Source organism: Diceros bicornis, chromosome 7 (genome assembly GCF_020826845.1).
Source record: "Diceros bicornis minor isolate mBicDic1 chromosome 7, mDicBic1.mat.cur, whole genome shotgun sequence".
In the NCBI taxonomy this organism is placed as follows: Eukaryota; Metazoa; Chordata; class Mammalia; order Perissodactyla; family Rhinocerotidae; genus Diceros; species Diceros bicornis.
The window spans coordinates 72050157-72065262 of NC_080746.1; the positions used below are offsets into that span (position 1 = coordinate 72050157).

General features: G+C 42.2%; 1 protein-coding gene across 1 annotated transcript in view; it reads left to right on the top strand.

Annotated features, from left to right (window-relative positions):
* Window positions 1-15106, top strand: part of SPON1 (spondin 1) — a 249381-nt gene that overhangs the window by 9875 nt on the left and 224400 nt on the right. The window contains exon 2 of the mRNA XM_058546026.1: window positions 9352-9458. Within this exon, the coding sequence (XP_058402009.1) occupies window positions 9352-9458 (107 nt within the window). The remainder of the gene's footprint in view (window positions 1-9351; window positions 9459-15106) is intronic.

Here is a 15106-nt window from a genome sequence, read left to right on the forward strand (position 1 = left end):
CCCTTGTCCTGGACACTGTGTTTGTGTTAAGCTTGCCAGGTCTTGTGTTTGCTGTTTTGGCAGCTGTGTTGTACTCTGGGATCACACTGAGCTTGTACCCAGCCAAAATTCCTGTGATCTGCTGAGAAGGCCTGCTGCCCTCCTCACCGTATATTGGTGTAACTGGTCCTTGAACATAAGATTTGACGTGATTCCCCATTAGACTTAGTTCAGCATATTTGGGTCCATCCCTGTAGCTGTCAACCATTCATGAATCTGGATTCTGTCACTGAGTGATTTATCCACATAATCTAATTTTGGATTATACACAATTTTGATAAGCAGACGTTAGAAGTCTTTATCAAAGAACTTGATAAGAATGTTGAGCAAGTCAGGGCTCAGGACAGAGCCCTGTGACATTCCTTGAGTCTTTCCCTAAAGCTGACATCTAGTTAAATAGTTTTGAAGTCAGCTGATTTGCTTTCATCTCAGTGACATTGAAATATCTACTGCTACCCCCCTGGTCAGCCACTTCAGTTAAGTCAAGAACACTGTTTCCTTAGCCTGCTAATGAATTGTATAGTCTAGGCAGATTTATTTTCTCTCTTTGCTTCAAAATTAGTCAGGACTCTTTCCCCTGTAAGTGACAGGAACCAAGTCAAACAAAGCAAAAAAGCAGAACTATTGAGTCTCATATTTGGAAAGTCCAAGGATGGGTCTGGCTTCAGGTATAAGTGGATCTAGGGACTCCAATGGGATCTTTCTCTCTCTCTGTCCTTCCCTCTCTCCTTTCCATTCCTCCCTTCCACCTTCTCTGTCTTGCTCCTTCCATCCTTTTTCACTTGGCTGTGTTTCTGTGTGTTCTCATTTTTCTTGCTACAGATAAACTTTCTCCAAATGACAGGGAGGATAGCTGCCAACAACCTTCACTGAAAAGCCTTTCAGTTAGTTCTGAACTAACTTCACTTAGTTCTAAAATTTTCCCTTTAACTCCAAACTGAAAAATCCCAGGGAAGGATTCTGATTGATCGAGGTTGGGTCACATACCCAGGGAAATCAGGTATGATCTGGAGATCTGGATCACAGTCACTTTAGTGACATTATATTTCAAGAGACAGAGGTTTACTGTTATTGCCAGCCCCAAAGACCACGTGGTCAGAGTAGGGGAAGAAGTTGGGGTCCTAGACAGCATGTGTTGCTTAGAGCTTCCTGCCCTCATCCATATTCCCAGCTATACTCTCTTTGCTGACAAATCTCCAGTTCCGCAGGAGCATCCTTCCCATCCATTCCTGTTTCTATCCACATATTGGTCAGCTCAGGACCCATTCATCTGGCTCCCAGCTGTCCCATGATGAGGCAGCATATGAGAGAAAGAATGAACTTCTCTTGAGCTGTTGCAACAGGCTTCATATACATTATCTCCTTTAATCCTTCTGATAAATCCACTAGATGATAATGACCCCTATTTTATAGAGGAGATTGATTTATTTTAGATATATTTTATTAATTCAACAAATATTTATATATACTTACTATTACAAATATTAATTCATTAGTTGTGATAATAACAACATGCGGTATAAGTACTATTACTGCCATTTTACAGGAGATTAGAAACAAGCAAGGAGGGGTTGAGTAACTTGCCCAAGGTTACACATAGTAAACAGAGGGGAATTTGAACCCAGGTCTGTTAGCTACATCATTATAGAAAAACAGTTTTCAAATTTAAATATGCATGGTATTTAATTTGGAATGGGAGATGTTTCCTCTCTGCCTGGGAATGCTGGGAGCATTGGCTGAAGAAGATCATCCAGGGAACAGTGTAATCCAACCCCACCAGACACACTTGCTCATGTGTAGATGTTTAGCCCTGCCTTCCTAGCTATCAGCCCATCACCAGTCTCTTTCTGCCTGATCCTGGCTGGGTGGGCTGAATTGTTGTGCAATTTCTAAGTGAGGCATATGAGTTGCAGCTCCCCAGAGCTCTGGAAGTTGTGCAGAGAAGGGAGGGGGCCACTGTGGCTTATGTAATGCTCCAGCAGTTCTTATAACCCTATGTTACAAGTTAAGGCAGTAGCCAAAGTTCCTGTAGTTGATGTGTGGGGCATGAAGACTGGGGCATCTCAGTAACACATAGCATGTGGATGGCAGGGGCTGGCCGTGTGATGGAGCTGAGACCTGGGTCAGGACCTTCTCACTGACGTTGGGGCTGGGGAATCTGAAACTCAGAGGCAGAGTGGGGAGAGTCTTGGCAGTGGATAATATTTAGTGAGGGCAATATGCACAGCAGATGAATTGGGTAACAGTTCATCAGAGTTTATGTTAAATGGTTGACACACCAACATTTGAAGAACCCAAAAAGCTGTTTGGGAATTAGGTGGGAGTGGAGTTTTCATGTGGCATAGGAACCCAAGGATGGGGAGAGCTTAACCTTGAGTGAAAGTTTAAGGCCAGGCTCCAGTGTGAAACATGTCTTCATACAATCAAGGCTCAGTTGCCACTGAGCTGGATTTTAGGGAAGGGCTGTAATCCAATAATCACAAAATTTCCAGTCTGATCTTCCTAAAACATAAATCTAAATATGACGTTCACTAACTCAAACCCTTCAGTGCCTCCTCATCATCCCCAGGGCAGTATCCACCCTTCTTAGCAAGACTTTGACGGCTTTTGACTACTAGAGGGTAGACCGCTGCTCGCCTTCCTCCCCTAGCCTCTTGTCTCACCCTCCCTCCCAGCTTGCAATTTATGATATACAGAATTAGTTCTGGTTTCCAAGGCCAAGACTGGCCCATCGTGCCTTTCCCTTTGCCTGGGATGCTGCTGCTCCTCTTGTCCGCTGGACAGACTCCTATTTCTCAGTCAACTTGGATCTCAAATGCCGCCTTCTCCTTGAAGCCTCCTCTAACTCCCCCAGTAGACTCAGACGTTCCCTCCTCTGGGATCCCAGAAGACTTTGTTCGTACCTCCATAACACCCATCAGATGTTATAGAAAATATCTGCTGCTATGTCTTTTCCTCTCAGTTGTTAGACTCCTAGAGTGCAGAGACCATGTCTTTTTTCTCTGTGTCTCCAGGGGCATAGCACTGGGCTGGCGCAGACGAGTGCTCAGTAAACAAAAGGATGAGGCAGACTGACATATTATGCATGGTAGCCCATGGAAACTTTGGCAGAAAGACCAGAGCAGGAGTGAGCAAAGTATGCATTGAAGACAAATGAATTCTTTTCCTTTTTAAAAAAAAAAATTTTATTGAGATACAATTGACATGTAACATTATATTAGTTTCAGGTGTGCAACATAATGATTCATTATTTGCATATATTGTGAAATGATCACCACAGTAAATATAGTTAACATCCATCACCATACACAGTTACATTTTTTTTTCTTGTGATGAGAACTTTTAAGATTTACTCTCTTAGCAACTTCCAAATATATTCTTAGTAACTATAGACACCATGCTGTACACTATGTTCCCAGGACTTATTTATTTTATAATTGGAAGTTTGTGCCTTTTGACTCCCTTCTCCCTCACCCCCTGCCTCTGGCACCAATCTTTTCTCTATATCCATGAGCTCATTTTTTTTGTTTTTTGTTTGTTTTTTAGATTCCACATGTAAGTGAGATCATATGGTATTTGTCTTTCTCTGTCTGATTTATTTCACTTAGCATAATGCCCTCAAGGTCCATCCATGTTGCAAATGGCAAGATTTCCTTCTTTTTTATGGCTGCATAATATTCCGTTGTGTATATATATATACCACATTTTCTTAATCCATTCATCCATCAATAGACACTTAGATTGTTTCCATATCTTGGCTATTATAAAAAATGCTGCAATGAACATGGGGGTGCAGATTTCTTTTCAAGTTAGTGTTTTCACTTTCTTCAGATAAATACCCAGAAATGGAATTTCTGGATTGTACGGCGCTTCTATTTTTAATTTTTTTGAAGAACCTCCATACTGTTTTCCATAGTGGCTGCACCAACTTAGAACTCTTTTTCATTCATTCATTCAACAAGTACTTATTGAGCTTTTCCTATGTGTTAAGAGGTATGCTAGATGCTAAAGATACAATGCAATCCAAGACCGACTTGGTCTCTGCTCTCACGGAGCTTACAGGTTATTAGAGGAGGCTGGCATTTAACAAATAATCCACAAATAAATATTTAATTAAAATCGAGTGAGAGGTGTTGAAGAAGAGGAAAGGGGTATTGATAGGCTTTATGATGTGGGAGTGGGAGGGGCTGAGAGGTCCTCACAGGGCACTCTGTCTTGAGTTGATGAGCTGCAAGAAGACTCCGTTCATTATAAGAACTTACCCGAGTCTCCCTGTAACCTGGCCCTGTGAGGATCATCCCAAAGACAATTATATGCATTGCAGTTCTCTTGGTGGCCCTTCATTGGCACCTACTAGAGTTTTTCTTTGGAAGTTCAATCACTGTTCCCGAGGACCAGCCCTTTGAAACTCATTGTTGGTTAATTAGCCTGCTGAGCATTATGATCTTCGTCATTGTAATCATTTTCATCATCATCTTATTCATCCCAACATCACCATCAACACCACCACCACCACCACCATCATCCTTTACGATTCTTGAATCCTTTGTATGTGCCAAGCACTGTGATAAATGTTTATTTAGTCCTCCGTATTCCTAAGAGAAAGTCAATATCATTAACCTCTTTTTAAAAGTGAGGAAAGAGGGAGATTAAGTAACTTGCCAGGGGTCACATAATTAATAAGCGGTAGCTCTGGGGTTCTAATCTGAAATCTTTGCTCTTAATCAGTTCTCTGTATGCCCTCACAGGAAGGCTCCAAATGGACTTTTTTTTTTTAATCCTTCATAAGCAATTTTCTTGAATTTCTTGGGTCTCTTAATGGCCTCTCTTGGGAGGCACTTGGGAGGAGTCATTAGAGAGAAGATTCTATTATTTATTGCCAAGCAGTCATCTTCAGTCATTACTGAGACTCAGAACACATTGCACATTTGTTCCTTTCAGGAGAGAGTCATATAATAGGGTTCTCTGGCGGGACAGGGTCTTCTCTCTTCCTTCAAATTGTACTGTGTGATACCATCATCACCAGTCATAATTATGGATTGAAACCCCACACTGAGTTCAGCCTCCAGAGCCCCCATCTTGTGTGTTATATTCAATAAGGTGGAGTAGAATCTTAGTTTTCTAGAACCTACAGGAATGCAGCATTCTGGGAAACTGAGTTTATGATTAGTCTTTTAAGTGCACTGCACAGATGTACAAAAAGATGAATATTGAGCATGCAGAAACATTGTTTAATAACATTTTTATCAAAATATAACTTACAAAAAAGTTCACAAATCATGCAGCTTAGTGAATTATTACATGTTCAATACACTCATGTAACTGGCACCCAGATCAAGAAATAGGACATGGGGCCGGCTCCGTGGCGTAGCGGTTAAGTGCATGCGCTCTGCTGCTGGCAGCCCAGGTTCAGATCCTGGGCGAGCACCGACCCACCGCTTGTCAGGCCATGCTGTGGTGACGTCCCACATAAAGTGGAGGAAGATGGGCACAGATGTTAGCCCAGGGCCAGTCTTCCTCAGCAAAAAGTGGAGGATTGGCATGGATGTTAGCTGAGGGCTGATCTTCCTCACACACAAAAAAAAGCACAATAAAAAACAAAACAAAAAGAAATAGGACATGACTGGTGCTCCAGAAGCATCCCTTGTGCCCCCTCCAAATCAGTGCTCCCTTCCCTCTCCCACACGTGTATTCTTTTATGTCTGTCTTCTTCCACTCAAGATTATGTTTGTGAGATTTATCCATGTTGTTGTATGTAGCAGTAACTTGTTCATCTTCAGTACTATAAGGCATTCCGTTATGTGAATATACCACAATTTATATACCCATTCTACCGCTGATGAACATTGGAGTGTTTCCAGTTGGGTGCTCTAACAAATAATGTTACTATGAACCTTCTGATAGGTGTCATGTGGTGCACATGTGTGTGCATTTCTGTTGATTTAGGAGTGGCATGGCTGGGTCACAGGGTATGTATATGTTCGGCTTCAGTAAATACTGCCAAAAGTTTTCCAGTGAAAATTGCTCCTTTTCAGTTCATCAACAGTGTGTGAGAGTTCCAGTTAACAACGCTTGATATTGTTAATCCTTTTAAATTTAGTCCATCTGGTGGAAATGCAGTAGTATTTTATTGTGGGTTTAATTCTTATTTCCCTGTTGACTAATGAGGTTGAGTATCTTTTCCTGTATTTACTGGCCATTTGGGCACCTTCTTTTGTGAAGTATCAGTTCATGTGTTTTGCCTATTTTTTTCTATTGGGTTGTTTATCTTTTTCTTCTTGATCTGAAAGAGTTCTTTATATATTTTTGGATAAAAGTCAATTACTGGTTATATAGATTGCAAATATCTTCTTCCACTCTGTGGCTCACTTTTTCTTAATGGTGTCTTGTGATGAACACAATTTTGATGTCACTCCATTTATGTATCTTCTCCATTATTGTCAGGGTTTTTTAATGTCCTATTTAAAAACTCTTGCCTACTGCAAGGTCAATCACATATTATCCTATGCTACCTTCTAAAAACTTTATTGTTTTACTTTTCACATTCAGCTCTACAATCTATGTTTTTATGTATGATGTGAGGTAAAGGCCAAGATTCACCTTTTTCTACATGGTTATCGAGTTGTGCTAGCACCATTTATTGAAAGTGCCATCTTTTCCCCACTGCTCCTTTATCATAAATCAACTTTCCATATATTTGTGGAACTTTTTCTGGACCCCAAACTGTTCAATTGGCGTATTTTTCTTTCCTTGCTGTAGTACACTGGCTTAATTTCCATAGCTGCATTAAGTCTTGATATCTGGTAGTATAAGCCCTCCAATGTTGCACTTCTTTCTTAAGATTGCCTTGGATATTCTTGGCCCTTGGCATTTTCATATAAATTTTAGAATCAGCTTGTCAATATCACAAAAAAACACTGGGGTTTTAATTTAGATTGCACTAAATCTATAAGCCAACTTGAGAAGAATTGGCATCTTTATAGTATGAAGTCTATGACCATGATTCAGTAAGTTTAATTGCACATCAACTCTGTGCTAATCACTCTGCTGAGCTCAGATGTGGTTATTGCCTTCAAAGGACTTACAAATGGGTAAACAAACACTTATACACACAATATTATGTAATGTGATAATCTCATCATTCATAATAATGACTTAATATTTATTAAGTGCCTACTACATGCTAAGCATGATTTTAATGACTTTACATACATTAATTCATTTATGCTTCACACTAATGCTTTAAGGTAAATGCTGTTATTATACCCATTGTATAGGTATTTTAAATTTTAATTTACAAAAAAGTTTTTTAATTTCTTGGACTTAACAGGGTTAAGAAAAAGGGTTAATTTCTTGGACTTAACAAGGTCCAAGAAAAAAGAGCTCCCAGGTCTGGATGGAGAAGTCAGAAGAAACATCACACAAAAGGTGAAAATTTAACTAGTTTCTGAAGAAGTTTGCCAGGAATGGAGGAGGTGGAACATTCCAGACATATGAGTAGCATGTGGGAAAAAAGTACTGTAGGGTGAAATGATATGGCTTTTCAGGAAACCACCAGTGAATGAGTCCCAGGACGGAAATGTAGTGTGGTGGGACTGGGAATGTGGTTGGTGAGCTGGAGAGCCAGAGTCTGCAGGCCTTTCAGTCTGTGGGTCTGAGCTTTATCCTGAAGGAGGTGACTGTGCGGCAGGGTTTGACTGTCTGTCTTAGGTTGGGTTCCCCAGAAGCAGACTTGATTCGTTTCCTAGGGCTGCCATATATATTATCACAAACCAGTGGCTTAATACAACAGAAATGTATTCTCTCACAGGTCTGGAGGCTAAGGAAAGTCTGAAATCAAGGTGTCAGCAGAGTTGGTTCCTTCTGGAGGCTCTGAGAGAGAGTTTCTTCCATGCCTCTCTTAGTCTCTGGCCACAATCCTTGCCATTCTTTGGCTTGTAGATGCATCACTCCAATTTCTCCCTCTGTCGACACCTGGCATTCTTCCCTGTGTGTCTCCGTGTCTGTTCTTCTAAGGACACCAGTCATATTGGATTTAGGGCCCACCCTAATCCAGTATGATCTCATCTTAACTAATTACATCTGCAAAGACCCTATTTCCAAATAAAGTCACATTCCCAGGTACTGGGGGTTAGGACTTCAACATAAATTTTTGGAGAACACAATTTACCCCATAACACAAACCCTCAGGTGTGAATTCGGGTGCAAGTGACTTATTAAGGAAGTGTTCCCAGGGGAAGCCAGTAAGGAAGTAGAGCAGCAGGACACGAAAGGAGGAGAAGCCCAGCCAGGCTGTGACCCCAAGTGAAACTTGTGACCCCAAGTTTCAATCTGATCCTGCAGGGCCATTGTGAAGTGTCAGGTACCCCACAGTACAAAAATTTCAGTGAAAGGTTTCCATCTCAGGAGATTGGGGATCCAAAGGCAGGGGTGACCTTCGTTGCTAAGTAGGCCCTTGACCTAGATTTCAATGAGAACGTAGTTCTCTGAGTAGATGTAAGAAGGAAGAGTATAATGTAGAGTCCTAACTCCAGCTGCTGTAACAAACAATCTCCCCCAAAAAGAGTTTATTTCCAGTTCATGCAAAGCACAATGTGGATGTTTCTGGTCAGTGAGTGAGTCTCTGTGTGGTTATTCAGAAATCCAGGTTCCTTCCATCTCGTGGTTCCACTGTCCTTCTCCTGAGACACCAGAGTCCTCTGCTGGATCCCCTGCACTCAGCAGGCAGAGGTGGGAGAGGAAGAGTAGAGGATCATGTAGAAAGTTTGTACAGGCCAGGCTGGAAGTGGCATGCATCATGTCTGTCCATGCTTTCCACTGGCAGAACGGGAGTGCAAGCAGACCTAACAGCAAGGGAGGCTGGGAATGTGGTCTAGCTGAGTGTCCACAAGAAGGAAGAAACGTGTTTTGGAAAACACACAGCAGTCTTTGCACAAAGAGCATCCTACAAGAGTTTGTGCTATGAGCAGCTAGATTTCTCTTGGGGCAATCTAATGGAAGTGTAACATTAGATAACTGTCAAGATTGGAGTTGCTGACCAGGGACTATATCCAATTGTGGTCACTGGTGGAGAGCTAACCACAGCCTTGGTTGCTTCAAGAATTCCCAAGTGAGATTGCAGTTCAGGCATTTAGCAGGTTCTGAAATGTAAGAGGGAGCTGGGTAGAGAGGGTGAAAGTTCACAACTCCGCTGTCCACTGCCCCTGCAACCCACGGGTCTGTGATGCTGATGGAGAACTCGTGTCCATCCATTTGACAGATGGAAGACAGCTGATTCTTATGCTTATAGTCTGCTTTCCTCTCTCTCTACAGTGACACTTTCAGCTGCTCCACCCTCCTACTTCAGGGGATTCACATTAATTGCCCTCAAAGAGAACAGAGAGGGTGACAAGGAAGAAGACCATGCTGGGACCTTCCAGGTAAGACCGCTTCCGGGCTTATCCAGTGGCCCTCCTTGCCCTCGTAGGTAGAGGCCAAGTGAAAAGTGGACATACTGAGGAGCCTGAATGAAAGGAGAGGTGCAAGTATCTGAGGTGGCTTCTCGTGCAATTTGCTTGGCATCGGCCAGGTGGGCCAGATCCACTTGAAAGACCCGTAATGGAGTAGGCAGCAAATGCCTCAAGTCTACTTTGAGGACTTCAGGGTTGGCCACCAGGCAACCACTAGGCAGGGCTCTTCCCTGGGCTCACAGTGCCTTCGGGCAGCAGACAGTGCCACATGGTGAGAGCTCGGAACCCCAGTGAGGCCCAGCTGCTTTTCCTGTGCAGCTATTTTGTGATTGACATGCAATTCTCAAGTGTAAGCGGAACGAGAGCTTAGGATGGCCAGACTGGAGGGAGTTCAAAGCATAGGAGAAGGATTATTAAGGGAACGAAGAGACTGATTTATGAGGGAAGATTAAAAGAATTAAACATGCTTTGCTTGGCTAAATGAACAGGGCCGAGTTTAAGAGGTGGTAATGGTCTTTAAATGTCAGTCTTCGCAGAGCAGCCTCCTCCAGGGGAGGCTTCTTTTGACTTGGTTCAAAAGGGCACAGCACGACGAAAGTGGGTCAAGAGAAGAAAGGGACTCTCAAAGGCAAGGGCCCTGACAGTGAGTCATATTCCACCGTGGAATATTCTTCCAAAGGAAATGGTGGGAACCTCATCCCCTTTCAGAGGTTTAGAAAGAGGCCAGCAAGTTGTCAGAACATGTCCCAGAAGCACTGGGGCGATCCTAGGAGGAGGCCTGGCCAAATTCTCTGTAACCATTTCTCATCTCAAATTTCCATTATTGTGGAATCCATTTTTATCTGGCATCTGCAAACTCAGAAGAAAAAGAAAAAACTCAGGAAGAATACTTACACCCATAGCTGGCTGCTGGGGACTCTGGTACAATTTGTGGGTTCCACAGAGGACCTTGCCCCAAAATATCTTCCCCATTAAAGATACCTTTTAATCCCTAGTGGCCAGGTTGTAATTTTGAATCCTGTGATTAAAAACATTGTTAATTGTTTTTAACATAAACAATTAATTGTCCATTGTTTAGGATTCAGGCTTCTGGCTTAGTGGAACTGTTAATTCCATGCTCATTGTAATATCCTTCTATGTACCTAGATGGCAGGACCTTTCTTGGCACGTATCTGAAGGAATCACCCAATAATAATACTAAAAATGGCCAGGATTTGTTGGGTACTTACCATATGCCAGCCACTAGGTTAAGTGCTTTACCTTATCCTGGTTTATCTTATCTTAATTTAGTTAGTTTACCTTATCTTAGTTGAATTCTCAAAGCAACCAAATAGATAGGAACTATTCTCCCTGTTTTATAGATCGTAAAATTGAAACTAGAGAGATTAAATCACTTGCTAAATGACTAGTAAATAGTAAGGCCAGGCTCCTCTATCAGATGTCTGATTCTGGAAACCAAAGCGCTTTTCTGTAGTGCTGCATAAGCTCCTGGCACAGGTGTGTTTGGACAGTGCATCGGCAGGGTTGTCATTATAGGAAAGGAAGGTTCATGCATGCATTCAGCCCATAAAGCATTAAAATATATTCCCCTTGTCCTTGTTGTGCTAATTTGCCTGGAGGTGTGGATGATTTATCCGATTCAGACAGCTGAGAGATCTGGGTAGCTGAGTGTCAGGAGGGGTAATGTTCTTAGAAGGGAAAAGGTTGGGGTGGGATGGGGGGAGTGTGATCTTAATTTTCACCCAAACAAGATTTATGTGCTTTAAAGTGATGTTTAGACGTATATACCCAAAAGAATTGAAAGCAGGGACTCGAACAGGTATTTGTACACCCATGCTCACAGCAGCATTATTCACAACAGCCAAAACGTGGAAACAACCCAAACGTCCATTGATAGATGAACGGATAAACAAAATGTGGTATATATATACAGTGGGATATTATTCAGCCTTAAAAAGGAAGGAAATTCTGATACATGCTATAACATGGATGAATCTTGAAGATATTATGCTAAGTGAAATAAGCCAGTCACAAAAGGACAAATATTGTATGATTCCACTTATATGAAGTACCTAGAGTAGTCAAATTCATAGAAACAGAAAGTAAAGGATAGTTGTCAGGGGATGTGGGGGAGGGGGACATAGGGAATTATTGATGAACAGGTATAGAGTTTCAGTTTGGGAGGATGAAAAAAGTTCTGAAGATGGATGGTGTGATCGTTGTACAACAATATGAATGTACTTAATGCCACTGAACTGTACACTTAAGAATGGTTAAAATGGTAAATTTTATGTTGTGTATATTCCACCACAATAAAAAAAGTGTAGCCTGAGTTAGGCCTAATGGGGACATGATGTGGAGTTAGGCGTGATCAGGATATGGCTTCTTTTTTTAACGCTGTTCTGTTTTAATCCAGTAAATTGATAGTTCTCTTCAACTCGCTATTATTTCTGCTTAGCTAAATCTAGGTCTTTGCAACTGATGGGTGAATACAGAGCCCTGCTCATAGTGGGCAGTGAGTAAATGTTTGTTGAATGAATAAATGAACAAATTATTCTTTCTACTGGTGTCCATAACTCAGTCCTGTTTGGAATTGTTTCAGAACTCCTATCTCTTTATGCATCTTCCTTTCTTCCTTGTCTTGGGGCTTCTCACATCCTTTCTTGTTACATTTCAGTAGTTCTCAGAGTGTGGTCTCTGGACCAGCAGCATCACCACCCTCTGGGGACCTGTTAGAAACACAAAGTCTCAAGCCCCGCCCAGACCTACTGAGTCAGAAGCTCTGAAGGTGGGGCCCCCACAACCTGTGTTTTAACAAGCCCTCAGGGTGAATCCAGTGCACCCTCAAGTTTGAGAACTGGTATTGAAATGAGACATGGATCCAGCCCATTCACCGTGAACTCCTCCGTCATCACATCAACATATCTGTCTGCCCCTATCTGTCCTCATTGCTGCCACCAGCCCTAGAGGGATGAAAGTGGGAAACAAATATGAAAAATGCCTAGCATACAATAATAATGCTTGTGTGCCAGATACTATTCTAAGAGGTTCACATTTATTAACTGATTTAATCCTCAAAGCAATACTGTGAGATAAGCATTATTGTCCTGTTTTTCACAGATGAGGAAATTGTGGTACAAGAGTAATTAAGTAACTTTCTTAAGAACATTCGGCTCTAAGTCATAAAGCTGGGATTCAAACCCAGGCGGTCTGGCTCCAGGTCCCTGCTCCCAACTATGGTGTACACTGCCTCTCAGTTTGTAGGTGTTAAGTGAAAAAATGAGGGTCTACTCATTTATGGTAATAGCCTCTGTGCCAAGGGCTTTATGTGCATTATTCTACTTAATTCTCATAGCAACCCTGTGAGGTCAGTATTGTTATCCCCATTTTCCAGATGACGAGACTGAGTCTCCAAGGGGTTAAGTAAATTGACCAAAGTAATTCAATGTCTGCAGGAGGGAGGTGGGGGGCAAACACTGTGCCAGTGATTTTCTGACACTTCATCTCCGTGCCCTGCCCTGCCCCTGTGCATTAAATGCACACTCCGCTTGGGTTCCCATCATCTCAGAGGTTAGAGAGGGAGGGATCATAGTCCGTGCCTCCATTTGCCTGTCCTGCTTCAGACAGTGTGGTCTCTATGCTCGCCCCCTCCCACTCTGGCATAAAAGGTCTTTTCTGTCTGTACCAAAGCTGTCATCTTTGGAGTCTTCTGTTTATTAACCAGCACTTATGGAGTGTCTCTTCTGTGCCAGGCCCTGAGGTAGCACTGGGGATACAATGGTGAGAAAAACAGCCATAGTCCTGCCCTCCTGGAGCTTACGGCGTCCTCCTTGTAATTGTACTTGACCTCTGCTGCCGACAGGCGTGGAAAGTCAGCAAGTCCTCAGTTGGAACACGCACAGATGATCAGAAACTACTAATGCCATGGTAATTTTAAAAATATATACATGGTGCTTAACAAATATTTAGATGTACTTCTTTGTTAACACCCTCACTCCAAATATAACAGCTTTGAGGACTTAACAACAACAACAAAATTCTAATACTCTTTAAATCTGGTTAAAGATTACATTCTTAGTTCTAAAAGTGACTCTGAGAATGGGTGATTTTGCTTCTAAATGAGTGAGGCCTTACTTGGAGAACAAAGACTCACCAGGGTCAAACACTATGAAAGCAAACTTGAATGCCCCTTCAGACTCAGTGGGGAGGGAATGGGGCTGCCTGGTACCAGGAGGGGAAGGGTTACAGCTCTCACCACTCAGGCAGAGGGCCCAGGAAGGGGGTGGGGCTGCCTCCTCTGCCTCCAGCAGCGGGTCCAGCGTGGCAGCACTGGCACAGACCACAGTATCTGTCGCTGGCTGCCAGAAGGAAGAGACACGGGAATCTCTCTTTGATGGGCTAACTGGGTGTACTCATGGTTAATTGAAAGTGACAAGGAATGCACAGGCTGGATTGCCTGTACAAAAGTAACCCACCAATCCTTTAGAATTGTATTGCTAAAAGTGAATTGCTCCCTGGAATGCTCATGGGCAGCCAACTGCCCGGCTCTCTCTCCCGCCTCCTTCGGGCCTCTGCTCAGATGTCCCTTTCCCAAGAAGACTGCCCCATCACCCTATTTGAAACTTCCTCCTCCTTCACTCCCTGAGCTGGACTCCCTGTCCCTCTTCTCCATTTAATTTTTTCCGTTGCTTTTATTGCCACCTGACATGCTGTCTATTTTACTTACTGACTTGAGTATTATCTTCCACCTTCCACTAAGTTATACACTCCATGAGACAGGGATGCTTATCTGTCTTGTTTAATGCTGTACCCCTGGCACCTCGAACTGCGCCCTGCAGAGAGTAGGCACTCAAATATATATCGACAGTACTTAAGCTGCTAATTTACAGTACCATTGCTTGATTTTATTTTCAATTTAAGGCTTCTACCCATCAGCTAGTTTAAGTAATAGTCTGCCAGTCAAAGGAAGAAAGCCTCATTTTAAAGGGATGTTTGCCCGAGAAGATCTTTTATCAATACCATACAAACAAGTATCTTTTAATAACTAATTATTCCACGTTCTTAATCACCTGTTTCTAAACTATTTTCATTATCTCTTCATTAACAATAAATATTTATTAGCATTTAATGGGTTCTGAGCCATGTGAGAAGCTAAAAAGAGTTTTGACACACTTTTCTAAAAATAAAATGCCATTGCAAGCCTGCTCTTTGGAATTTTCTCAGTTTCTAGGAAAACTTTCTCTTGTTATATTCACTTAAGCTTAGTCATATTCCTTATAAGATATTAGGATTTTTCGATCTGCCATTCACTATTATAAATAATGGAGTAAAAATAGTGTCTTGCATAAAACTTTTTCCTTTACTTGGCATTATTTTGCTAGAATAGATTCCCAGAAGTGTAATTACAAATGTAAAGAATATGGTCATTTTTATGTTTTTGATGTGTATTATAAAGGTGGTTCCCCCTCCCCCCAAAAAATTCCACTCAGCACTCCTTTCAATAGCCTGAATATGGGCATTCCATCATGGTAGCCACATCCACTGATGTGAAGGGAAAGATATATTCCCTTATCAGGACTGGGCATCACAGGATTTAGGCGAGTCAGATTGATAGACCA